The 26640-nt window shown below is 47.7% G+C and overlaps 3 protein-coding genes across 7 annotated transcripts; 1 reads left to right on the forward strand and 2 right to left on the reverse strand.

Annotated features, from left to right (window-relative positions):
* Nucleotides 1-1297: 1297 nt before the first annotated feature.
* On the reverse strand, nucleotides 1298-18607 carry LOC131101394 (neuronal pentraxin-1-like). Of its 3 annotated transcripts, none has more exons than XM_058046476.1 (6): nucleotides 18493-18607; nucleotides 5282-6443; nucleotides 4056-4713; nucleotides 3719-3969; nucleotides 2615-2794; nucleotides 1298-2523 (listed from the first exon to the last, which is right to left on the reverse strand). In XM_058046476.1, the coding sequence occupies exons 2-6, from the start codon at nucleotides 6014-6016 to the stop codon at nucleotides 2314-2316; spliced, it is 2034 nt and encodes a 677-aa protein (XP_057902459.1). In that variant the 5' UTR covers nucleotides 6017-6443; nucleotides 18493-18607; the 3' UTR covers nucleotides 1298-2313. The 3 variants fall into 3 exon arrangements, with proteins under 3 accessions (XP_057902459.1, XP_057902456.1, XP_057902458.1); XM_058046473.1 differs by lacking the exon at nucleotides 18493-18607 and adding an exon at nucleotides 16157-16528; XM_058046475.1 differs by lacking the exon at nucleotides 18493-18607 and adding an exon at nucleotides 8148-8239.
* On the forward strand, nucleotides 11924-16614 carry LOC131101400 (voltage-dependent calcium channel gamma-6 subunit-like). Its single transcript, XM_058046483.1, has 7 exons — nucleotides 11924-12070; nucleotides 13956-14421; nucleotides 14490-14600; nucleotides 14663-14771; nucleotides 14836-14910; nucleotides 16155-16292; nucleotides 16363-16614. Exons 2-7 carry the CDS (start codon nucleotides 14221-14223, stop codon nucleotides 16581-16583), a joined length of 855 nt encoding a protein of 284 aa, XP_057902466.1. The 5' UTR covers nucleotides 11924-12070; nucleotides 13956-14220; the 3' UTR covers nucleotides 16584-16614.
* LOC131101396 (voltage-dependent calcium channel gamma-4 subunit-like) lies at nucleotides 17964-26304 on the reverse strand. Of its 3 annotated transcripts, none has more exons than XM_058046480.1 (6): nucleotides 26224-26304; nucleotides 23434-23560; nucleotides 22896-23156; nucleotides 22428-22511; nucleotides 21687-21827; nucleotides 17964-20782 (listed from the first exon to the last, which is right to left on the reverse strand). In XM_058046480.1, the coding sequence occupies exons 2-6, from the start codon at nucleotides 23462-23464 to the stop codon at nucleotides 19956-19958; spliced, it is 1344 nt and encodes a 447-aa protein (XP_057902463.1). In that variant the 5' UTR covers nucleotides 23465-23560; nucleotides 26224-26304; the 3' UTR covers nucleotides 17964-19955. The 3 variants fall into 3 exon arrangements, with proteins under 3 accessions (XP_057902463.1, XP_057902462.1, XP_057902461.1); XM_058046479.1 differs by lacking the exon at nucleotides 26224-26304 and adding an exon at nucleotides 25934-26057; XM_058046478.1 differs by lacking the exon at nucleotides 26224-26304 and having other exon boundaries at nucleotides 23434-23584.
* Between the last annotated feature and the right edge of the window lie 336 nt (nucleotides 26305-26640).

The raw sequence follows: 26640 nt of genomic DNA on the forward strand, positions 1-26640 counted from the left end.
TGCAGCGAAAGGTTCACCGCCAAGGGAATGCTGACACGGCACACAAGGACGAGAAGCCGTTCACCTGCCTAGTTTGCACCCAAAGGTTCTCCATCAAGGCGCACATGTTGAGACACATCAAAATCAAATCAAATCAACTTTATTTGTATAGCACAAAGTACATTACAGAATTAAAGGGAAAACAAAGAAACAAAAGAAAGCCCCTCCCTCCCACCCTTCATACTAGACACACACACACACACACACACACACACCCACCCACATGGCATGGCACTGAGGATCAAGGAAACGCCACCTTTGGGGCCGTCCACACTGGGAGGAGCCGCAGGCCGTGCCATCAGGGGACCAGCACCCGGGTCCCCCTGACTCCGACAGACGGGCGGACCCCCACATTAAAGGGAGGAACCCCCAGCCGGCCGAGTCGAAGGGACCCAAGGATGGCACCCCCTCAGCAGACCCGACACAGCCCCCAGTGTGGAGGACCCCCCCTGAGGAAATGCTGGAGTTAAAAGCTAAAGACTAAAAGCATAAAATAGGACTAAAAAAGATAAAAAAATAAGAAAAGTTTAAAAATATTAGTTAAAAGCCTGGTTAAAAAGGTGTGTCTTTAATCTTTTTTTGTTTTAAAATAGATTATGTCCACATGAGGACACACACCGGAGAGAAGGCGTTCAGCTGCAATGTGTGCAATGAAAGATTCTCTTACAAGTACCAGCTAGACAAGTGTGTTGGCCGTCAGTGAAACTTTCTGCCAAATAAAAATCCTCACATTTAATATTATTGTACTAATATTAGTAATAGTTTTGATGTTGAAATAGTAAAAATATACACAGTGGTACCTTGGCGAGCATCGTTAATTTGTTCCAGAAGTTTGGACTAATTGAAACAGATGTGAAACCAATACATTTTCCCCATAAAAAATACTAAAATCTAATTAATCTCTTCCAGAAAGCTAAAAATATTAAGACAAAACATTTTTATAGGTTTAAATGCAGAAAACAAAACGTAAATAATGTATGAATTAAAATTTACGGGCTTTACTGCCACCTGCTGGATAGACGAGTAGGTGCAACCAGATTTGAATCACACATTCTCTCCTAACGTTTAGGTTCTTTTCTTGCTGTGTAATGTCGAATGTATTCATATATAAGTAAGGAATATATGGGTTCATATACTTACTATAAGTAAGGAATATATGGCTTCATATACTTACTGTTCAATGAACAGATTACCGCCGACCAACGGCTCCCTCTAGTGTCCCATGGCGGTACTGCGTCCATGACTTGAGGGCTGAAGGACGTTATCTCTGCCTTTTCAAGTGCGACTGCTTAAAATACAAACTTTATTCAACATTCTGACACATATTTGACAGCATCTTTGTTCAAGTTTTACATTTACAGGTTTATAATTTTGGCTTTCACGTGACTGTCATGCTCATATTTACATTATACACATTTACAGCCAAAGACACCAGCTAGCAAACGTTAGAATGTGCACCAAAGGCGAGGAGGAGCGAGTCTTTACGTACAAGTTCTGCGGAGAAATACAACAACATGATTAAATATCGTCACACACAAAGAAAATGCATCTGGCATTTGGCCCTCTATTAGAAGGAGACAAGCTTAACTTGGCATTACAGTCAAAATGTGGTGCAGATATTTACAGCTGTGGTCCTGATGCAGAGACATCACCATGGCGACAGTGTCTTTTTCCTTATACACACTTGTCGACAAGTGCAAACAAAAAAAAACCCCATAAGAAATATCTTAATGTTTATCAACATGATTTTGGTACTCATACAAAACCTTATAAAAACTTTAAAGTGCAGCTAAAAACAGTTAGCAGATCCACCAATAATCCTTCACCTGGGCTGCACCTTCAGTAAAGGTGTGTGTGTGTGTGTGTGTGAGCTGAGAATTAGGCGGGATCAAGGGTGCGCCAGCAAATCCCGTCGTAAGCCACCGGTTGCTGAGGAGATGTCAGCCATTAGCGCGGTGACACGTTGAGGTAAGGTTAGCATGCTGTGAGAGTTATGCAAGCGCACGTCAGCTCACCCTGCTGAAAACCTGCCGTCCACGGACGAGTCCTGTCGATATCTTTCCAAAAGTGTTCCACACGGATTGTTGCTTCAATCTCATCGTGCAAATGGCCCCGTGAGGCGTCCCGTGTCACCTGCCTCCTCCTGTGCTAACATTGCTAAAGGCGCTAGCGTCCATCCAATCATTGAGAGGACAAAGTAAAGACGTGCTTGGAGAAGGCAGACAGATTGGAGCGGAATGGCGAAAAGGACATAAAAGGGGCCAGGGTCCGTGTTCAGTGGCAGGGGTCAAAGGGGAACTCGGCGAGGCCGCCATGGAGCTCCACTGATTCCTGCTCCCAGGCCACAATGTCCCCCACCAGGTGACCCCCACATGTGGCTTGACTGTAGATCTCAGCAGGGGTCAGGACTCTGGACCAGAACTGTAGGTCGGACATTTCTCCCATGAAGGACTGTGTGACATCAAAGCGTCCCCCCATGGTGTCCTGCAGAGAGCGTCGAGTGGGGGCAGGGGGTGTCAGTCAGGAAGGAAGTTGAAGGACAAACTCAAACTCACATTATGTGCGCTCGTCTCACCTGCTCCTGTCCCAAAAGAAACATCCCTCCTGGTTTGATGGCGTGCCAGGCGGAAAGGTTCTGACCCGAGCCCTTCCTCGCACCGTCCTGGTAGACCTCCCAGACGCCGTCACGCGTCGACCACGTCACACACAGGTGATGCCATTTCCTGTCAGTCATGGTCACTGGCAACGTGACCGCCTATGAGGAAAGGCTCGGGGATTAGCATCTCATTAACGACTATAGAAGAGCTGATGCTGAAATGCAGCATGGAAAATGTGGAATTCTGGGGAAAATGGGAATTTGGGAATTTGGAAAATTGTCACCAGGAATGTTTTGATGCTGCAATGGTTTGAAGCTGATTGAATGGGAATGATCGGGATGGAATATCTGGAATTTCAGGAGTATTGGGATATTTGGAATGTTAAAAATGGTTGTTTAAATGAGCGGAATATTTTGGTGCTGGAATGGCTTCAATCAGCTGAGAAACGCGGGGGAAAAATGTGATTCTTTTTAAAGGGAAATTTGGAATTTCATGAAAAAATGGGAATTTCTGGAATGTGGAAAATAGCAAACCTGAATGCTTTAATGGTGAAATGGTTTGAATGGTTTGTAACTGTGGAAAACATGCAAGTCATTTCATAAATTTTTTTGGGGAAAAGTTGGAATATGTGGGATTTGGATAATTGTTATCCTGAATGTTTTGAGCCTGGAATGGGTTGAGAGTCGCTGATCGCTGGGAGTTTGCCCCCAACATTCATCCCCCGCATTTTGGCTGCTAGGTGTGAAATGTCCTCTCGGGAGCTGAGCGACACAACTCTTGTGTTGTTGTTGTCAGCGGAGCGTGAGACAACGTGACGCTCCTACAAACAATTAGGTTAATCAATTAAGCTAAGAGGATTAATTGTCACCGAAGCAGCGAGGAGGAGGAAAGACAACCGTCTTCCGTTTGGTGTTAAGAGCGACCAGCGTTTCGGAGAATGAAAGCTCAGAAGGCTAAATGAAATAATCAGACCGTCGATGACCCGGTGAAAAGTGTTCCAGCCAGCGTAGACCTGATGGTGAAGAAACTGGCTCCGCTTGAACCTAAATGTCATCAAGTAGTACAATCACGCTTCACGTTACCTTGTCGTTGATGAGCAGCTCCATTGGGTTGGAGCCCCACTCCATGAGCACCAGTTCGTTGGCCTGGCCCGGCACCGCGTAGGAGAAGGGCGTGCCCACACCGGGACCGGCGCCCCCTTTGAGGCGCAGGCAGACCGTGAGGGCGAAGATCTCTGTGACCAGGGAGCGCTTCATCCTGGCGTACATGTAGTTGGTCCTCATGGGGAAGTCCAGCAGGAACGCGCTGGAACTCTTCAGCTTCTTGTGGCTTCCTGGGAATGGGAGGAGTTCATAAAGTTCCTTACACGTAAATGTTTAAGTGTTGTTGACTGATGTATGGTGACCGCATGGCGCCTACCGTAGTCCGAGTGGCCGTGGTGAAGCTGGCTGAGGACGGTCTCCAGTTTGCCGTGTCCGCTGCTCCGAGGGCTCGTCTCTTTGCTGCTGAAAGGAAGTCGTCGAGGTAGGTGATCGCCGGCGTGATGGTCGTCACGGTGAGCGCCGCCGTGGTGATCTTCGTGATGGTCGTCGTGGTGATCGACACCCGGGTGACCCTCATGGTGGTCGTCATGGCGGTCGCCACCGTGGTGATCTTCATGATGGTCTTCATGGTGGTCGCCACCGTGGTGGTCTTCGTGACGGTCGCCGTGGTGATCGTCACGGTGGCCATGGAGGTCGTCGTGGTGGCTGCCGTAGCGACCGTAACGCCGGCCGTTGTGCAAGTCGTGGGAGTCAGGGTGATGATCACGATGGCGAGTTCTGTGGTCGGCATGGTGGTTGTAGTGACGCGCCCCGTGGTGATTGCCGCGGTGGCTTTCGTGGTGGTCCTCGTGATGACCGTTGTTGTGGTGATCGGCATGGTGGTCACCATCTCGGTGGTCGTCATGGTGGTCGTCGTGATGACCGTCATGGTGGTCCCTGTAGTAGCTGTGCAGCTGCTCCTCCAGAGCGTTGATCTTCCGTTGGAGAAGTTCTCTCAGGGAGCTGGAGTAGGAGCTGGAGGAGTTCCTCGCCTGCTGACATGCACACAATTCACTGGGTTAGTTAGTTAATTAGTTAGTTAATTAGTCATTCGCATTTGAAAGAGTCGAGATGCAGCTGAGAAACTTCCTCTCCCTGGCTCACCCTGGTCTTGCTCACCACAAAATCCAGCTTTGTTCCCTGCCAGTGCACGACACGATTAATAGCCTCGTCAGGCGGGATGAAGCTAATTGAAGGAGACGCCAACTTGTGCCCCTCAGAGGCTGGACTTGCCTCCATCCTGTTAGACCAGGTAGGGGCAGGGGTCAATCTTGGCTCGTCTACAAGTTTGTCTCACACCTTTGAACCGAATCCGAGCGGATTTTTGGCAGCGTCACCTGAGCCTGCCTGAGCTGGTAGAGACTTTCATAGACCAGCAGGAAGTACATGTTCCCCTGGAGCTTCAGAGGAGCGACTTCCTAGTCTGGGAAAAGGTGCTCATGCCGGTGTACCCTTCAGTGACTGCCCCTCAAATACATCAGTCATGGCGCAGACATCAGCGTGGAAGATCTCAAACAGTCAACAACCACTGAGGAGGAGTTGCCGTGTCTCTGCTGGTCTTACCTGCAGGTTCTCCAGTCGCTCCTTCAGTGTCTGCAGCGTCTTGCCGGTCTGCTCCGGTGAGAAGGATGTGTGTTTGCCGTATGATGACCCCTCCCTGTGATGGAGGTCCGGCCTGTGGCTGCCGTGGGAGAAGTGGTGATCGGTGCTGTGGTACGATCCGTGATGCGACGGCGTGTGTTGGCCGCCATGGTGGCCAAGGTGCTCATCGTGGTGGTCATCATGGTGGTCATCATGATGGCTGTCGTGATGGCCGTTGCCATGGTGACCACCAAAGCCCTCACACAAGGTGAGCTTGGCGGTGAGCTCCCTGATGGTCTCCCGCTGGTCCAGGATGGTCTCCTTCTGCCTCACCAGGCTCTCCCGCAGGTGCAGGATGGTGGCTTTGGCCTCGTCAGATATCACCACTCTGCGGTTGCTGCCATTGTGGCCGTTGGTGTGGCCGTTGGTGTGGCCGTTGGTGTGGCCGTTGGTGTGGCCGTTGGTGTGGCCGTTGAGTCCGTGGGGCACGCTGGGTGGGGAATAGCAGCTGGGGTCCGCTTCGGGGGGGATAGGAATGCAAACAAATTTGGGGCTAATGCCGTAGTCGTGCTCAGCGCCGAGCAAGCTCGCTGACACCGCCGAGCAGGACAGGAAATAGCTGACAAGCAGAGAGCGTAAGGCAAGGTAGGACACCAAGGTGGTGCCACTCAGTTGCCTTGCAGTGTCAAGACTCAGAAGACCGACATCTCTCGCCATCTTTGATTTGAGTCTGAATTACTCCTCGACAACTGACCTGCAAGTCCTCCAAGGCTTCAGCTTCGCTGTGAACCACACCATGAGTCGGGGACATCTGCGCTGGACTGGAAGACGTCAAGGTTCATCATCATGTCAACAGTGAAGTTGCTGATAATTCCTCCCCCCAGAAAACATAAAAGCACAATCTCAAGTATTCCAGAAGTGCACAAAAACGACACCGGTGACCTCCTGGAATGACCTCATTCCACCACGCTGGGCTCCTTTGGTGCTCGGTGGTTCACACGAGACATTCTTCCATTCGTAACAAGTAGCTGGGCCACTTTCGGCCTGGTGATCAGACTTGGCTCAGAGGACGTCCTATGTTCGGCGGCCAAGATTAATCCCTTTAAGTTTGGCCTCAAAACATCACAGGAGCAAGCAGCATTACCTGGATGGAGGACACGATATGACAAGTCAAGAACTCGAACAAAACAACACGTGACTGACACTGATGTTTGTGTTTTTGCCAAGATGGAGACGCTGGGAAAGGGTGTGGTCACTGATTCATATACAATGTGTGCTGAACTACAGTGTATCCTAATTCAGGGGCATTCTAATAAAAACACTAACGGAAGTAGAGACCACAATGGCACATTGAAGATACTAATACCGCACTTTGGATGCCCCCGGCTGGACAAGCCACCATGGTCATAGTGGCTACCATTACAACAACAGTCCAAACGTTGACAGCCTTTTAACAGGCATTTGGCGTCAGGTTGCTAATCCGACAGCGAGCCCCACTGTCTGATACTTAAAGACAACATTGGTGCAGACTTAGCGAGCATGATACCTCGCTGAGGCACGCGGCCTCACACATGAGCACCTTCAGATACGTGCGCTCAGCAGTAGCGTTAGCGCTTTCTTCTGCCCAACGGTCGCACAGTTGGACTTGATAGACCAAAACCGGAAACTTGTAGAGCCACAGTCAACAGTCTTCAAGAGAACACCTAGTCGGCTTCAATTCATTATTTATTTATTTCGTTATATTTATAAAAGACGTTATTTGCCAGATCAGTAAAGATTATGTCCGGTTACTTTGCTCACAAACCGTTCCTCCAAACTCAACATGGACCCCAAATGTTTTGATTGTCAGGTTAAAATATAAACCTAACCTTGTCCTGTCAGCTGGATGCTAATGGCAGCCAATGAGGAGGGTGAAGTCAAGGTCAAGGTCAAGGTGCCGCACGTGGACCCACTGGGCTAAGGCTCAGCAGGGGGCGCACATGGGAAAGGCTAACAGGATATAAAGGTGGCAGGTATACGCTGCACGTGACCGCGACACCTTGACGCGCGCCATCGTGCTGGCCGTCACGCCGATTCAGGTTGTTTTTACGTGCCTTTTTAAGGCCTTCTCATTGGGGCCCATCAGGCCTCTCAGCCGATGCAAAAAGGAAGAAGTGAATCTGGACGACTTTACAGTTGAAACCACGTAGCAGTCACATGTGTTTTGTCTTGTTTTGCCCACAAAATATAATAATAATATACTAATAGTACTAATATACTAATATTATATTTAGATGTTTTTTTAGTGTTTGATTTTATTTCTACAACGTGCTGCCGGCTAACAATAAACAGCTCCCGGACATCAAAGGGCCCGTGGGCCGCAATCTGGACACCCCTGGCTTATTTATTCTTCTACTATATTGTGTAATAGGAGTGTAAAGTTGATTATAGGGGTGTTATTTAATGTCTAGAGGGCTCTAATAATGTGAACATTGTAATGGTGCTCAATGAAAATATTCAATTTATCAATAAGGAAAACTTTGTGCAAATTCACTGAACACGTTCGAGTCTGGAACTGAGTCTGGGGCGTATTTTATATACAGTATTTTACGCTCATTTACTTTGTCACATGTAACAAAATGCTGATGTTTTGTTCATATTAGTTAGCATAAACGGCATCGAAAATGGATGGATGGTTGGTTAGCATATATTTGCTGGCCCCTCCAGCCTCGTGTCATTTTTCCCTTGGACTGTAGCTTCAAAATGCCCACAGAAAGTACGAACGACAACACTCCCGTCTTCTTATGAGAACTTTCATTCAGTCCAAAAATGAAGCCCTGATCGAGAAGTAAACAGAACGTTTTCCTACCTGTTTGCAACTCTGTGCTCCCCAAGCTGGTTAGTCCATCCTGCTGATCAGCTTGAAGAGGATTGGCTTTAGAAGATAAATTTAACTCTCTTTCTCTCTCTCTCTGCAGCCATACTGAAGCCCCGCCCCCTCACCTTAATTAACCGTTGCACCCCAAACTATGCTCTCCCGCTAACATCAATCAAGGAGTTTTTCAACAAACTTAAGAGGGACCTGGACCCTAGTAAACAATGTCTTCAGAGGGACCCTGGATCCTGGTAGACAATGTCTTAAGAGGGACCCTGGACGCTAGTAAACAATGTCTTAAGAGGGACCCTGGTATACAATGTCTTATGAGGGACCCTGTGCCCTAGTAGACAATGTCCAAAGAGGGACCCTGGACCCTAATAAACAATGTCTTATGAGGGACCTCCCTGGACCCTAGTAAACAAGGTCTTAAGAGGGACCCTGGACCCTAGTAAACAATGTCTTATGAGGGACCCTGTACCCTAGTAGACAATGTCTTAAGAGGGACCCTGGACCCTAGTAAACAATGTCTTATGAGGGACCCTGTACCCTAGTAGACAATGTCTTAAGAGGGACCCTGGACCCTAGTAAACAATGTCTTAAGAGGGACCCTGGACCCTAATAAACAATGTCTTATGAGGGACCCTGGACCCTAGTAAACAATGTCTTATGAGGGACCCTGGACCCTAGTAAACAATGTCTTAAGAGGGACCCCCCTGGACCTTAGTAAACAATGTCTTAAGAGGGACACTGGACCCTAGTAAACAATGTCTTATGAGGGACCTCCCTGGACCCTAGTAAACAATGTCTTAAGAGGGACCCTGGACCCTAGTAAACAATGTCTTAAGAGGGACCCCCCTGGACCCTAGTAAACAATGTCTTAAGAGGGACCCTGGACCCTAGTAAACAATGTCTCATGAGGGACCCTGGACCCTAGTAAACAATGTCTTAAGAGGGACCCTGGACCCTAGTAAACAATGTCTTAAGTGGTACCCTGGACCCTAATAAACAATGTCTTATGAGGGACCCTGGACCCTAGTAAACAATGTCTTATGAGGGACCTCCCTGGACCCTAGTAAACAATGTCTTAAGAGGGACCCTGGACCCTAGTAAACAATGTCTTAAGAGGGACCCTGGACCCTAATAAACAATGTCTTATGAGGGACCCTGGACCCTAGTAAACAATGTCTTAAGAGGGACCCTGGACCCTAGTAAACAATGTCTTATGAGGGACCCCCCTGGACCCTAGTAAACAATGTCTTAAGAGGGACCCTGGACCCTAGTAAACAATGTCTTATGAGGGACCCTGGACCCTAGTAGACAATGTCTTAAGAGGGACCCTGGACTCTAGTAGAAAATGTCTTAAGAGGGACCCTGGACCCTAGTAAACAATGTCTTAAGAGGGACCCTGGACCCTAATAAACAATGTCTTATGAGGGACCCTGGACCCTAGTAAACAATGTCTTATGAGGGACCTCCCTGGACCCTAGTAAACAATGTCTTAGGAGGAACCCTGGACCCTAGTAAACAATGTCTTATGAGGGACCCTGGACACTAGTAGACAATGTCTTAAGAGGGACCCTGGACCTTAGTAGACAATGTCTGAAGAGGGACCCTGGACCTTAGTAGACAATGTCTGAAGAGGGACCCTGGACCCTAGTAAACAATGTCTTATGAGGGACCCCCCTGGACCCTAGTAAACAATGTTTTAAGAGGGACCCTGGACCCTAGTAGACAATGTCTTAAGAGGGACCCTGGACGCTAGTGGACAATGGCTTAAGAGGGACCCTGGACCCTAATAAACAATGTCTTATGAGGGACCCCCCTGGACCCTAGTAAACAATGTCTTAAGAGGGACCCTGGACCCTAATAAACAATGTGTTATGAGGGACCCTGGACCCTAATAAACAATGTCTTATGAGGGACCCTGGACCCTAGTAAACAATGTTTTAAGAGGGACCCTGGACCCTAATAAACAATGTCTTATGAGGGACCCCCCTGGACCCTAGTAAACAATGTCTTATGAGGGACCCCCCTGGACCCTAGTAAACAATGTCTTAAGAGGGACCCTGGACCCTAATAAACAATGTCTTATGAGGGACCCCCCTGGACCCCAGTAAACAATGTCTTAAAAGGGACCCTGGACCTGAGTAAACAATGTCTTAAGAGGGACCCTGGACCAGAGTAAACAAAGTCTTGAGAGGGACCCTGGACCCTGGTAGACAATGTCTTAAGAGGGACCCTAGACCCTAATAAACAACGTCTTAAGAGGGACCCTGGACCCTAGTAGACAAAGTGTTGTTCTACATTCATTTTCATTGTGTTTTGCATCCCATAACTACTTTTACTTAGATTAAGGAACAAGTGGTAGGAAGAATCATAACCTCATTTGAATTCCACCGAGGGAAGCTCCCACTGATTGGCTACTGATCAATATCAGACAATTTCTGTGAAAAATCAAGTGGAGTGTCTTAGGCAGCGTTCCCCTCCCACTTTCCTTCACACTGCCCAGGTGTACAACTACTTATAATTCATTGACATATCTTTCACATGTTTACACTAACGAAAAGGGTCAAACGGAGAAATTCCCAAGAAGAGGCTGTGACGTTCACCACACATGAAAACAACGTTCATTTTTACACCATCACACGTGTCTCTTGGTGGACTCCCAGCAGGTGAGGACCTCTTTCTCAGGCCTAAGCGCTTTACATAATCTTCTAGGTTGACCTTGTGGCCCCCCGGGGGGTCATTCTGAGTGCAGGCCCCCACCCTCGCTACGACCCCTGACATGAGGTCATGACGGTGAGTCCATGTTTAGAGCGCCGCGCGATGACGCCTCCATGTGGGGAGGCCTCACCACTGCACGTCCACGTGCTGCACAGCAGTCAGACAGGTGGACATATATGGGCACAGGAAGTTGTAGGCTCCTCCCACTATCAGCTTGGCTGCTGCCAGGCAGGAACTGGGAGTGGACTTATTGCTTTTACAGTGTCGGACCGCAGCTTGTTGTAAACAACAGAACACGATTAATGTTGGAATGGCATCCAGTCCAAAGCATGAGGTCGCCGAGTCGGGTTAAGGTTCCGACAAACAACCTGCCAACCTGCCGGTGAGGGGAGGGGGGGCAGGCTATAGGTGCTGAAGCTACAGTTCATCTTTAATTGCAGACCCCTCACACCGCCCGTTCCCAACCCCAGGCCGACCCCCCAGCTCCCCCTTACGGGTCAGCTCTGATGTCATTGACAGGTGGGTGTCAGAAATAGACACACACACACACAGAGAAAAGTGTCTGGAAACTGACACACTGACATGCGTCATAAGACAAATACATGCATGCACACACACACACACACACACACACACACACACAAAAGTGTTTGGATGCTGACATATGACAAACATGCAGCAAACACTATGCTAATAAGCTAATGCACACTAACATGCGTCATTAGATACTGTGCACGAATAATACACACACACACACACACTTAGAAGTGTTCAGATGCTGACACACTGGCATATGACAACACACACACACACACACACACACACCAAGGCACTGAGCAGCTTGTTAATGTCATTGTTGTGTTAGGAGTGTTGTGTTTAAGAGTGAACAATGTGTGTCATGTCAACACACTCACTTGTGGCTTCCTGCCTGGGGGGCTCGGGAGAATGTGTGTGTGAGTGTGTGTGTGGGTGGGGGCAACGGTGGGGGGTCATATCACGGAAATGGTCTCCTGGCTGCTGTGATTATAAATTGGAGGCTAATCCCCCATGAGGCCGCTTTACGATGGCCTATATTTGGAGGAAGTGGAGGAGATATTTTGAGGCGGCCAACATGTCAGAAGGTGTTTGTCGCTGCTCGCTGCTCTAATGAGTTTCTTCCTCACGCTGCACTCCTCCAATCCCGCGCCGCCGTAAGTTCTCGCTCTTTTTTTTTCCTTTCCCAAAGCTAAACTAACATGCTGCATTGTTGCGCTAAATGTGTTAATGTGATGTTCAGGCGTGACACATGGAGACCTGCCAGCTGCTAACGTGTCACGACCGGCTTCACTTAATGCTCCACTTCGTGGTGGGGTCACAGTTGCCTCGCCTGTCAATCAACCGCAGTCCTGACTGCTTTGTCACCGGTTGCCAAATGTTAAGACTTTTTCTGCAAGAGAATGAAACGCAGATGTCAGCATGTGATGCTCAAAGCCACGAAGGGCAACATTTGCACGCTATCACGCTGATGGCTATGATATGTTGTGATGCTGTCGTGACGATCGATTGCACACGCATCATGACGTTCACGCGTTGTCGCCCTGCTGGTGGAAGACGGCACGGCAGCTTCTTTTGAGCCAAACAAACAACAAAGCAAGCCTCCGGGTCACATGACTGTGAAGAAAATGGCCGTCTCGGAGCTGCTGAGGAAGCACGGCGGCTCCAGAAATAGACGAAGAGCTTTTGATTTCAGCGTGTTGAGACTTTGCACTCGCGTAGCGCGCTAAAGTTAGACCGTCCGTGGAGACTCCAGCTCGCTTTGAAATCAACAACATCTGTCTTTACTTCTGATGGTCTTCGGGGCTATAGCGCCACCTGCTGCTTTGGCATGCACTTCATTACATGTGAAGCGAGGCTAAGGTTTGGTTGAGCGTAGGATGTGATGTCATAACCCTAGAAATCTTGGAATATTGCAAAAACCATAGTAGCACAATGGATCACTTAGGGCCCAAACACAGCAGCAAAGAATGACATGGCAGCACAGCACAAACAATCGTTTTAAAAAAAGGCACAAACCAGCACAAACGACTGCAACTATCTAAATACTAAATCCAGACTGGGTGGCCTTGGTAAACTTTGACCGACCTGTAAAATAATGTTGAGTACCACAAAAACAGCAAATCAAACAAAACAATCATTTTTCACATTGGGCACAAACCTGCACAAACAATTTAAACCACGCTTTAAAAAATTGGAGCACATGGCGGGCAGCTTTGACCGATAAAATCATCTTTAAAAACAACAGTCAGTGTTTCAGTGCAGTGTGTAGGCCAGCACCCAGATGTTACGGACAGCTACGTACAGTATTATAGTACTACTGCCTCAGGAAGTACGTGCACGGTGTACACAGTATACCTATCTAAGTATAAGTATGGAATTGAGATTTTTAAAAATAGGCTCAAGACCCACTTATTTAGTTTTAATTTTAAGTTTAATTTAGCTTTTAACTCTCGTTCTTAGTATACTCTTTTTTAACCTTTGAACTTGGCTTTTATCTAATGGTTATTTTATACCCTATACCTTTTGTTTTGGACCTTAACCAAATGTTTTTATAGTTTTACACATGCTTATTTGACTTTTTATTAGTTCTTATATATTTCACTTTTATGTTTTTTTTATGTTTTATGTTTATTTCTCACCCTCGGCCATCTCTGTGTGGAGTTTGCATGTTCTCCCCGTGCATGCGTGGGTTTTTTCCGGGTACTCCGGTTTCCTCCCACATTCCAAAAACATGCTAGGTTAATTGGCCACTCCAAATTGTCCATAGGTATGAATGTGAGTGTGAATGGTTGTTTGTCTATATGTGCCCTGTGATTGGCTGGCCACCAGTCCAGGGTGTACCCCGCCTCTCGCCCGAAGACAGCCCCGCCTCTCGCCCGTTTTTATATTTCTTATCCCATATATCCAGTGTTTCCTGAGTGGGGGCTCTCTGCGCTGGGGGCTGTTCTCGGTTGGGGGCTGGGGTGTCATTCTATGTATGAAAAGTGCTCTACAAATAAAGTTTGATTGATTGATTGATGTTTTTGTTTTTCCATGCAGCATTCCGGCTTTGTCCTTCGACCAGCAACTGACGAACGACTCACTCATGACTTGTTCACGATGATTCCTATTCCTTAGTCGCACGTTTTGGTCAAAGCTTTTCTTGACGAAAGGCAGACTTCCGCCTGCTTCTGAAGATGTTTTTATAAACGCTTGCATTTCCTTCCTGTTGTTCAAATCACAAAGTCGCCTTCTACGTTTTTAAACTCCACTTCCTGTCGGTGACTCCTCACCGTTGCGGCCGCGTGCGTCGGTCCTCGCCGACATGTGGTCGACCTTCCTGGTGACGGACGAGGAGGGCCGCGGCGTGGGCCCGGCCGCCGCCGGCACAGTTGGAGGGGCCGCCCAGGGAGGCGGGGCTCAGGGCATGGGGGGCCTGACCGGCCTCATGAGCGGACGCAGCACATTCGGAGGCAACAAGCGACGCAGGCCGGGACACACCATGACGGAGGCCCAGGAAGGAAAGGTGAGCGCTCGCCGGAAGCTAGCGTTAGCATCATGTCTTATTTAGCATGATTGTTGCCGTTTCCACAGATCAAATTGGCCTTCTTCGTGGCCATCGTGGGCGTGGTCCTGACGGTCCTGGGGGTGGGCACCGAGTTCTGGGTGGAGCTGGCACCTCCAAAGAGTTTCTACGACAACCAGGTAAGACACCTGCGCACGCCTGCTTGTGCCCGCCGCCTGTCACGTGACTTCCTGTGTGGCAGACGTGTCCGGCGGTCCACTTGGGCCTGTGGAAGCGATGCACCAAGACGCTGTCTGTGGCCGACATTGACCCGGACAGAGAGAGTTGCGGACCCACCGAGCTGCCTGGAGGTGAACTCCCCGACCTTTGACCTGACGTTAAAACAAACAGACCTTGCTCTCCTCCTTCCTGCAGAATCCAACTGCACCTACTTCAAGTTCTTCACCACGGGGGAGAACGCCATCGTGTTCCACAAGACGACGCACAAGAGTGAGTCAGCTCACACTCGGCCTTGTCGCCTCACGCCGCCCACGCTCGTTTTTTTGTGCTCAACCCCTCACTCGCCCGGCTTCGCTGAATAGTCCGCCCACGCCGCCATGCTCCAGCGTCTCATCGCATGATGCGTGCATGCTAACACGCGTCTCATGGATTAGAAAGAACGCAGGCGACATTGGCCACCAGGAGGCGTGATGCAGGAGCACGTCCCAGCTAACCTCCCTCAACCGTCTCTGAGTGCCGTCACTGTTAAAGGTTATACACCAGGGGTCTCAAACTGGCGGCGCTAGTTTGAGGCCCCCACCTTGATACCAAAGTTTAATGTTGAAATGACAGCTTAAAGCTGTGTGCACACCGGACACAATTAACATGATTTTGCCCCGCCCATACTGTTACCCTACCCTGTTACCCCGCCCTGTTTTGCTTTGGACTAGCAATGAAGCTAAAGGCTTATGACGCTGGGTACAAATAAATGCAGGAAATGATTTGGAATAAAACGGAAAATACACGTCAAGATAAAGCATCTCATCAAACATGTTGTTAAAGTTACGACGCCGCTCCCAGATGGAACTGAGTACGATGCTAACTTGCTAATTGGGTCAAATTATTAAGTCATTAATGTTCATGTTAAAGGTTAAATAACTGTTAATACTGTACATTTGAATCAGAAAAAAAATAATTTCTCTACCAACTGTTTGTGGTTTCTTACGTTTTTCTTATTTGCTGTTCTATTATTATTTTACTTATTTATTACTGATTGATTTATTTATTGTCTTTATTCTTAATTTGTTTTTTTTTATCTTATTTTGTGTAAAATTAAAATTAAAATTAAAATTAAAATTAAAATTAAAATTAAAATTAAAATTAAAATTAAAATTAAAATTAAAATTAAAATTAAAATTAAAATTAAAATTAAAATTAAAATTAAAATTAAAATTAAAATTAAAATTAAAATTAAAATTAAAATTAAAATATTTGAGAACAGTGGAATGTTTTATCAGATATTTTGGTGTGGAAAACCGGAACCAAAGTACTGAAAAAGTGTAGGGTATAGCAGAAGCAAAAGCATTGAAGATAGTTTTTTTATTGATTTTTTTCCAGTTTTTAATAAATGCGTTTTGGGTTTTTTTTGAAAACCTGATGCGGCCCGGCTTCACCAAGAACCTAGCTCCGGTGGCCCCCACGTAAATTGAGTGTGAGACCCCTGTTATACACCAACATTGTCTGCCCCCCCACAGACCTGAATGTGGCCGCGGCCATGTTGTCCCTCTTCAGCTTGGTGCTGATGGTGATGGGTGCCATCTGCATCAGCATGGCGCTCAGCAAGGAGATCGTCTTCTTCCTCAAGCCGGCGTCTGTTTGCTTCTTCCTGTCAGGTACCGGCCCAAAGCGTCTACACGCTCACGAAAAGCAGTCAGGACAAACACCTTGTCTTCCTGTCCTCAGGTGTCCTGGTCCTCCTGGCCCTGCTGGTCTTCCAACAGGCGGTCTGGGCTCTCCTGGCCAGCGACCAGTCTGTCCCCGTCCATCACGAGTTCCTGTGGTCCGTGTCCTGCCTGGGCTGCGCGGGGGCCATCCTCATCGTGGGCGGGATGCTCTTCCTGCTCCTGGCGCTGCCTTGCAGCCCCTGGCAGAGGTGCCTGCCTCACAGGGACAGCAGCAGCTAGTGGCCCGGAGGCGCTATTGCACTTTGTGTCAACGTGGGCTATGGGAGGGGCTAAAGAGGGGCGTGGTGCTTTGGGGGAAAGATGTTTTGTGTTTACTTTTCTTCAATACAGAGTCTTAAAGCTCAGATGGGATCCACAGACAATCCGGCCTCATTCTCTCTCAATTGGAATCGTCTTTGGCGTGTCGCTACAAGCTAACTTTTTTTCGCTAGCTCGCACAGAGGTGTCTGAACCTGTGAAATTCCATTTTTCTCTCATAAGAAGACAACTTTTATGACATTATTCTACAAATAATCCAACTTTATTCTCATACTATTGCTGCCCCCCTCCTGTATGTTTACATATACAAAAACCACCTGCCGGCTGCAAATGACCCCTGTGCTTGCAGAAGAGCGAACGCTTCTTTGCTAACGTGTTGCTAAAACAGCGATCAATCACAAATCATGCGCTTTTACAGGAAGTGTTTATGTAATATTATATGTTTGCTGCCTGTTGATCATTTGTATTAAATGTCCTTACATTGTGTTCAATCCTTCCATGACTGGCCACTTCATTAGCTCATAAATAATAATCCTACTCCAGTAAGGCAGCGCTGTCAATGACGGCGTGCAGCTCACAGCACATCTCAGTCTTCATGTTGACCCGCTTGCAGGCTCACTTGAGCTTCTCCCACGCTGTTTGGCTGCGCCCCCCCCCCCCACTAAATATAGAGCGTGGCCGACAGGAACACAACCTGCATACAGACACACACTGTCAGTGTGAGTTGACTAAGAACCATGGAGCTCATCAAGTCAGAAGCTTGTCATCAAATGTCTTCACGCTGACTCAGCACAATCATTTCCATTTCACATGTCCCACTCTGACACCCCCCCCCCCCCACTCTCACCCCAGGCCTCCTCTGATGAGTGACAGAGGTGGGCCCTCGTTTGAGGGTGATGGACGATTTAAGCACAAGAGTAAATCCAAAAATGTCATCTTGACTGACAACCACGCCCCCTTGCCGAGCCACGTGCGCACGTGGGTCTAGGTCTGTGCACGTTATCAGCGGGTGCAGACCAGGAAGGAGTTCTAAGCTTTGACTCAAATGAAGCATTTTGACTGCCTAAGTTAGTGATGTGCTGATCCGGGCTGAAAATATCGATACTTCCGACACTAGCTCTTCATTTGCAAATGAAAATATCGATACATGTGATACTTCAGTCATGAGAGGTTTGTCATTCACCCGTCACCGGAAATGCTAATTTATTGAAATTGCTAAAATAATGATCTTGTCTTTTAAAATTGATAAAACTGAGGTGAATTAGCAATGTAACGGTATCGCAGATACCTGCCTGAATTCTACTCAGTATCGAATCGGAAATGCAATCCACATGACACAAGTGATTTTTTAAAATAACTTTATTGAATATATCTACTGTATACCTGTATATATTTACGTCTGTTTATATGTATATATTGTGATATTCTGACCACTATGTTGTATTGCTTGCCTTCATTGACCTTCCTTGAGTGTCAGTGATGCATTCAAGGAATGTTGGGAAAAGGACCTGGTGTTTACTTTCCAATGTTTTTACCATCACGTAAAGCTCGATTTCCCAGTACTGACGTCACACTGACGACACATTTTAAGAATATATATATCTATACGTACCACTGACAAATAGATAAATAATCATCAATTATAATGCCTACACTCATCAGTACACAAGCCAGAACATGAAAAACTACACTCCGTATTGAAAATAATGGATAAAAAGCAGAAAATGAACAAACATCATTCACTTGGGAGGTAAAATTTGTTGATGTTTTTAAAAATGTGAAACAAAGGAGACCATCGACACTTGCACACGTCACGTCCACTGAGAGCAGAGCAAAGCAACAAAGATCAATAAAAACAGCAAAAACTCACCAAGAATGAAACGACGTGATGTTCGCTTGTTGTCAAGAATATATCTACGTGTTTTATTCTACATACGTGTTTGAGAAGTTTCATTTTACAATATGTGCTTTCCTTTTTTGAGGCTTAAACGCTGAAGTTAGCGTAGTGAAATAATGAACCATACGACTTTAGCTAGCAGGCATCAGCGCATTTCTAGACTGCAGTACCATTTTATTCCATAGGGGGAGACGGAGAGCGAGCTCTCAAACACTCCAACGGAGCGATTGAAGAAGTAGTCAACTCGTCTCAAGTGTTTGGAGCCGCTAACTGTCCCAACACCCATCACGATCAGCTACAGCTTGTGCCCGAAATGTCAAAAATCCAAACATTAACGTCCATCGTATCCTGGACGTATTCTTCTTGACGTTTGACGCCAGCTGCTGGCCATAACGTCCACCCGTGTTGTCGCCATGTCTAAACAAAGATCATTTTTGTTTACGAACAGAAAGAGACGTCACTGTGAAGAATGTGGTTGCCTTCGAGAAGGAACCACGTGACTCCTTGTCTTCCTGAGAGGAAAAAAAAGAGGATTGGACTCGGAGTGACTCAGCAAATTTTTCACAGGATTGAAGAAGGTCACCTGGCAGTGCTGTGGTGTTTCACAGTGTGTGTGTGCGTGTGCGTGTGCGTGCGTGTGTGTCCGATCACAGGCTGGCTGTCTCTGCTTTAGGGGTACATGTCACATGACCGCTTGTCTCGAGGCCAGTCGGGAAACATTCTTATTTAAATGATTATAAAATAATTCAAATGACTAAATATCAGCATATAATTTTTTTTTCAATGAATAAATATTACCATCATTTTACAATTGAAATGAATATCAGTATTAATATTGCAATTACATTAACATTTAAATATTGTAATATATGATAATATAATGCCAACATACTGTATATTAACATTAAATATTGACTTCATATGAATATTTAATATTAATATTTAAATCCTAGTCTCTGGACTTTTGGTGGTCCTGGTCTGGGGTCTGTTTTAAGGCAGATGTCTCACTCACACACACACACACATCAGTTGTTGATCACACACTGGGTGGTCAAAAGTATTGGGACAGCTTGTCTTCTAGGAAGACTTACTACAAAGTGTTGGCGTGAGGTCACACAACTTCTTCCAAGTCCAAGTCATCCAAAAATGGCTTCTACCGACCTTGCCCCTGCACCGGGGACAGAAAAGGGTCTTCCCCAAAGTGTTCCCACAAAGTTGGAAGCATACAATTTGCGAAAATGTCCTGTTTAGATGAAGATTGAGGACCAGCTTGGGACGGTATTCTAATGATCCCTGAATGATGACGGGGTGTGTCCCAATATTTTAGTCCATATGGTGTGTCTACTAGAGTCGTTATGGCTCCTGGATGTCCCAACGTGAGGACAGAACGGTCACCAACTTAGCCCTCCTTTCACTTCCTATTTGGACGTGAGCTCTTAAACCGGCGTGGTTTTCCTGTTGAGTGTGTCCGAGTTGCTGTCCCGGTCCCTCTTGGCCGTCAGGCGGTCCAGGGTTCCCACGTTGCCCCTGTCCCTCTCCATGGTGGCGGTGGACATGGGAGCCTGGGGCGTGGCAGGGACGGCCGACGAGGAGCTATTCAGCGGGGCTGTGTTTTGGGCGGCGGCCGCCAGGTTGGACTTGGAGTGAGAGGGGAGCGTGCCGCTGCTGATGGGCGCCCCTCCACCGCTGCCCCCCCCAGTGCCATCCTTGGGGAAATAGTTGTGGAGCTGGTAGAGCGTGGCGCGGTCCACCGTGCCGTAGAGTGGCGGGGCACCCCCGCCGAGGCTGCCAAGCTTGGAGTCCCTGGACAGAGTGTACATGGAGATGTCGCCCCCCCCACCGCCACCTCCGCCGCTGTGATGCGGGTTCGGGAGGGTGGCGACGGAGAACGGGGGTGCAGACGGCGGCAGGCTGAAGGTTTTGGAGGTGCCGACAGGAGAGTTCTCCTGCGAGCGGGGCGGGTCGGTGGAGCGCGAGCTGGAGCGTGAGCGTCGCCGGAAGCGATAGCTGGGCAGACGCAACATGGCGTGCGTGGTACTCTTGAAGAGGTCGGCGCGAGAGCGACAACGCAGCTCTTTGTTCTTCTCGATGTAGATGTTGACCGCCAGCACGCCCACCATCTCCGCCAGGATGAACGAGAGACCGCCGAAGTAGAAGGACCACCCGTACGAGTAGTGCCACTTCTTGTCTTCGTCCTTCTTGGGAGAAATGTCGCTGAGCGCCGCCGAGATGTACACAATCACGCCGATGATGTTGCTGAGGCCTGAGAGCACAAACGACAACATTCATTCATTCATTTTCTACCGCTTTTCCTCTTGAGGGTCGCGGGGGGTGCTGGAGCCTATCCCAGCTGTCTTAGGGCGAGAGGCGGGGTACACCCTGGACTGGTGGCCAGCCAATCACAGGGCACATATAGACAAACAACCATTCACACTCACATTCATACCTATGGACAATTTGGAGTGGCCAATTAACCTAGCATGTTTTTGGAATGGGCGGCACGGCGGTCCAGTGGTTAGTGCACAGACCTCACAGGAGACCAGGGTTCAATTCCCACCCTCGGCCATCTCTGTGTGGAGTTTGCATGTTGTCCCCGTGCATGCGTGGGTTTTCTCCGGGTACTCCGGTTTCCTCCCACATTCCAAAAACATGCTAGGTTAATTGGCCACTCCAAATTGTCCATAGGTATGAATGTGAGTGTGAATGGTTGTTTGTCTATATGTGCCCTGTGATTGGCTGGCCACCAGTCCAGGGTGTACCCCGCCTCTCGCCCGAAGACAGCTGGGATAGGCTCCAGCACCCCCGCGACCCTCGTGAGGAAAAGCGGTAGAGAATGAATGAATGTTTTTGGAATGTGGGAGGAAACCGGACACGGGGACAACATGCAAACTCCACACAGAGATGGCCGAGGGTGGGATTGAACCCTGGTCTCCTAGCTGTGAGGTTTACGCGCTAACCACTCGACCGCCGTGCCACCCACAAATGACAACACAGGACGGTTTATGCTGACACGGCTGGATGTCATAGCAAGGCGATATCGCAGTGTGACGGCGTAACACAGTGCTCAGGAGCACAATGATATCATACTATGTGATGTCATCGACGGCGATATCAATTTCTGCGTTGTCTGATGGGATACATCGTGCCGGTCTACCAGTGTCGCTCACCGGCGGCCACAAAAAGAATCCCGCCTCCCAGGATGACGTTCCTCTTGCTCTTGGAGAAGCCGCTGGAAGCCACGCACACGCCGCCCAGCAGCAGCAACACGGCGCTCAGGATGGGGAAAATGCTGGACGCCCGCACCACACCTGCACAACACACACACACACATTAGACACACACATACATCACATACACACACACACACATTGTTGGGCTGTACTCTGCTAAAAGTGTGCACATTGTTGCTTTAGGTGTGACTCTGCAGGGGAAGTGCTACACTACAACTTGGCAGAAAACACAACTACTATTATTACTTTTGTGTTTTGTGCAAGAGTACAGTGAATAAATATCACTTTCTTGTCAAAGCGGCCGTGTATTTATAAAAATGGAAGCGTTCCAGGATGGACCAATGCATCTCGTGTAGACCCGGTCTAAGTTCTAAAGGTTCTATAGGAGAGCATACACTCGGTACACTTGACAATGGAGGCAGCATGTGAAGCCTGAGCTGAAAATAATCCATTAGCTGTTTTTTATCGGAGAAAGCTGCTGCTTGTGTACACCCCCAGACTCAACACACACACACACACACACACACACCTGGGCTTTAACACACACATACCTTCTTTGCTCGACTCTGACATTTGTGCATTGATGTCCGCCCACCACCCCCTTATGTCCTTTCCACATCCTCTTCTGTGTGTGTGTGTGTGTGTGTGTGTGTGTGTGTGTGTGTGAGAGTTACTCACGCAGCAGATATTCGGCAGCGTCTTGGTCGTAGTCTGCGTCGTCCGGGAAATGATTGATCTGGGAACACACACCTCGCTTCAAGCCTGAGGAGGAGGAGGAGGAGCAAAGAGGATGAGTGTTAGCTTAGCCAGCTAGCTACCTGCAACGCTCTCCGCCCAACATCAACACTGAACATTTCATCTTCCTTCTATTGATTTTGAGTCAGTGTCTAAAAGTCTGTCAAAGTGGACGCCGACTCGTGTTTTGTCCTCCATGGACGATATTTAAACATGAAATGTTACATAAGAACGTTGTATCAGATCCGTGGCACAATGAGTTGGCGACGCAGCAATGCGCTAGCGTCAATGGTTGTTTATGTTAATTGTGCGATGCTAACAATGCTAACGTCGCTACATCACACATAGAGTACATCTACTGATGACCTCTACATGCCCCGCCCCCTCCATACACACACACACAAGGTTTACCCTCCAGGCAGCAGATCCTCCACAGGCCAGAGTGCGTGAGCGCCCCCGGGTCCTTCTTGTCCTTGTTGCTGGTGCTGTCGTCCTGCGATGAGGACGAGTTGGCCGTGCTGTTGCAGATGAAGGCGCGAGCGTACAGCCAGTAGTCGGTGCCGATGGCCACGGTCATCAGGGCGAAGGCGGCAAAGGCTCCCATGGTGGTTAGCAGCACCTGAATGCCTCGCTCGCACCAAACCAGCGCCGGGCGGGGCAGGAAGCTGAGCTCTGAAGACAGGAAGCACATCATCACACAAAATGTGTCATAAGAAGAGTCCAAAAGTCAGAAGGTCAGGTGTCGGGTGTCCACTGCAGTGTCACATGACCGCATTGTGTACGTGTTCAGCAACGACAACAGTTAGCTCAGTCACACAAACACACTTTGGCACTAGGCTGGTGTGGCGTTTGGGTGTCTCCTGCAACGCTAACATGTGCAAGTGGACGTACACAACATGCATGGACACAACAATGCAGGTGCATGTTTGTGTGTGTGTGTGTGTGTTACCTGAAGGCACGTTCCTGCTTTTTGTCTCCATCGTCTTTCTTGTGGTCAAGTCCTGGTCGCCTTCGCCATCCACCGTGCTTACCCTCTGCACTCCTCACTTCACCGGCGGTCCTCCTCAGTGGACGGCCTGGATGAGGAGGGAGGGAACAAGGGATGGAGCGAGAGGTGAAGGGCACGAGGAGACAAAGGCAGGAGGTGAAGGTGAAGGAGAAGATGTTGCCGATGGATAGAAGAAGCTTCCTGTCAGAGAGGCGAAGCTGCTTTGAGAGAGAGGGAGACGTAAACGATGTGAGCGAGTGTGCGCTCTTCCATCGCCATGGCAACAGTGGATTCCAAAGTCTACCATTGAGCTGCCAAGTGTGTGTGTGTGTGTGTGTGTGTGTGCGCTTTAGGAGGGATGTAACAGCTGGGAGGATTTTGTCGAGATGAAAAGAAGAATGTGTGAGGACACACACAAGCGTGGACAGGACTGATTGGGGCGAAGGGGACACGTGAGACATTCATGATGTCAGAGACTTCCTGGAAACATCCTGGACACAAGGAAACACATTACCTTGTATCCACCACCTTCACCCTCCTCATCTTCATCACTATTCTCATGTCCAGCACCCTCATCATCACTATTCTCATCTCCATCATTCTCATCATCACCAAAAACCTCAGCACCAGTCATTTTCCTCATCGCCGACATCCTCATCATCACAACAATACTCATCAGTATAATTTTTCTCATCACCAACATCCTCATCATCACCGTCATTTTCTGCCATCACCAACATCCTCATCATCACTTCAATACTCATCAACATCATTTTTCTCATCACCAACATCCTCATCATCACCATAAACCTCAGCACTATTATTTTCCTCATCACCAACATCCTCATCATCACTTCAATTCTCATCAGCATCATCTTTCTCATCACCAACATCGTCATCATCACCATAAACCTCAGCACTATTATTTTCCTCACCAACATCCTCATCATCACTACAATTCTCATCAGCATCATTTTTCTCATCACCAACATCCTCATCATCACCATAAACCTCAGCAATATTATTTTCTTCATCACCAACATCATCATCATCACCATAAACCTCAGCACTATTATTTTCCTCATCACCAACATCCTCATCATGACTACAATTCTCATCAGCATCATTTCTTCCATCACCAACATCCTCATCATCACGATAAACATCAGCACTATTATTTTCTTCATCACCAACATCCTCATCATCACCATAAACCTCAGTACTATAATTTTCCACACCACCAGCATCCTCATCATCACTACAAGTCTCATCAGCATCATTTTTCTCATCACCAACATCCTGATCATCACTATAAACCTCAGCACCGTTTATTTTCCTCATCACCAACATCCTCATCATCACCAAAAACCTCAGCATCATCATTTTCTTCATCACCAACATTCTCATCATCACCATAAACCTCAGCACTATTATTTTGCTCATCACCAACATCCTCATCATCACTACAATTTTCATCAGCATCATTTTTCTCATCACCAACATCCTGATCATCACCATAAACCTCAGCACCGTCATTTTCCTCATCACCAACATCCTCCTCATCACTACAATTCTCATCAGTATCATTTTTCTCATCGCCAACATCCTCATCATCACCATAAACCTCAGCACTAGTATTTTCTTCATCACCAACATCCTCATCATCACTACAATTCTCATCAGTATCATTTTTCTCATCACCAACATCCTCATCATCACCAAAAACCTCAGCACCATCATTTTCCACATCACCAACATTCTCATCAGCACTACAATTCTCATCACCAACAACATCACCATAAACCTCAGCACTATTATTTTCATCATCACCAACATCCTCATCATCACCATAAACCTCAGCACTATTATTTTCCTCATCACCAACATCCTCATCATCACCATGGACCTCAGCACAATTATTTCCTCATCACAAACATCCTCATCATCACTACAATACTCATCAGCATCGTTTTTCTCATCACCAAAATCCTCATCATCACCAAAAACCGCAGCACCGTCATTTTCCTCATCACCAACATCCTCATCATCACCACAATTCTCATCCACATCATCACCATGAACTTCAGCACTATTATTTTCCTCATCACCAACATCCTCATCATCACTACAATTCTCATTAGCATCATTTTTCTCATCACCAACATCCTCATCATCACTATAAACCTCAGCACTTTCATTTTCCTCATCACCGACATCCTCATCATCACTACAATACTCATCAGCATCATTTTTCTCATCACCATAAAGCAAAGCATCATTTTCCTCATCACCAACATCCTCATCAACACCACAAACCTCAGCACCATCATTTTCCTCATTATCAGCCCCATGACCCTCCTGATCACACACAGAATGTTGACATCAGTTCCGTAACAGGAGGGCCAGCATGTGCCGCCTGTGCAGCAAGGATGTTCTTGTGTGTGCGTGTCCTCTTTCTCACAGAGACCCAGCGTCCCAGCGTCCCACCATCAGACGCCGTGACGACTGGAATACTTTCACTTCCTGCACACAGGACCTGTCCCGCCTCTTTGAAGTCGGTGTTATTCACGCGGTGTCAGCGTGGCTCTGGTGAAGGCCTGCAATGTCCTGAAGGTGAACACGAGTGAACGAGTCCAGCTTACAGTCTAAAAAATAAAATAGCATGCAAACGTTGGACACCTCCACCCCCACAAGGACAGGGAGACATTGTGCTCGTGAATTCATTAGAAAACAAAGTGTGAATGCGCTCACAAGTTCACAGAGAAACTTTTAAAAATGCAGCTTCCTGCTCGGAAACATGAAAGCCAGCTGTCCCACTTCCTGTCTTCCTGCCGCTACACTGCCCCCTGTTGACGGAAACATCAACTGCGATGGGCACTTCATGATGGATCTCCTGGGTGTGCTTCAATGATGACAACGCGTCTCAATATGACTGATATGATATTTGTCAGCTTCTTTATTTCACACGCAACCTTTGACCTCCCGCTCACATAATTGGATGAAAGAGAACACGTTGGAAATTCTCTTTGAAGAAAAGACATTGAAAAAGACTTACAGCTTTATATCAGCGTACGTGTGTGTGTGTGTGTTCTGCTACTGCCAGGATGACCTGTGACCCCATCAACTGGGTTCTTGCTTGATGTTCATAATCCCTGATTTGACCTTTGA

Source organism: Doryrhamphus excisus, chromosome 14 (assembly GCF_030265055.1).
Source record: "Doryrhamphus excisus isolate RoL2022-K1 chromosome 14, RoL_Dexc_1.0, whole genome shotgun sequence".
Classification (NCBI taxonomy): Eukaryota; Metazoa; Chordata; class Actinopteri; order Syngnathiformes; family Syngnathidae; genus Doryrhamphus; species Doryrhamphus excisus.

Excerpts from the sequence above, each read along its gene's own strand:
- LOC131101394 (XM_058046476.1), bottom strand. The coding sequence starts at position 6,016 with ATGGCGAGAGATGTCGGTCTTCTGAGTCTTGACACTGCAAGGCAACTG. Across the intron at positions 3,970-4,055 it reads CCACGGCCACTCGGACTACG|GAAGCCACAAGAAGCTGAAG; the intron begins GTAGGCGCCATG and ends TCCCATTCCCAG. Across the intron at positions 2,795-3,718 it reads AGCTGCTCATCAACGACAAG|GCGGTCACGTTGCCAGTGAC; the intron begins GTAACGTGAAGC and ends CTTTCCTCATAG.
- LOC131101400 (XM_058046483.1), top strand. The coding sequence starts at position 14,221 with ATGTGGTCGACCTTCCTGGTGACGGACGAGGAGGGCCGCGGCGTGGGC. Across the intron at positions 14,422-14,489 it reads CGGAGGCCCAGGAAGGAAAG|ATCAAATTGGCCTTCTTCGT; the intron begins GTGAGCGCTCGC and ends CCGTTTCCACAG. Across the intron at positions 16,293-16,362 it reads TGTTTGCTTCTTCCTGTCAG|GTGTCCTGGTCCTCCTGGCC; the intron begins GTACCGGCCCAA and ends TCCTGTCCTCAG.
- LOC131101396 (XM_058046480.1), bottom strand. The coding sequence starts at position 23,464 with ATGGAGACAAAAAGCAGGAACGTGCCTTCAG. Across the intron at positions 23,157-23,433 it reads AAGCAGGAACGTGCCTTCAG|AGCTCAGCTTCCTGCCCCGC; the intron begins GTAACACACACA and ends TCCTGTCTTCAG. Across the intron at positions 20,783-21,686 it reads GATTCTTTTTGTGGCCGCCG|GCCTCAGCAACATCATCGGC; the intron begins GTGAGCGACACT and ends TTGTGCTCTCAG.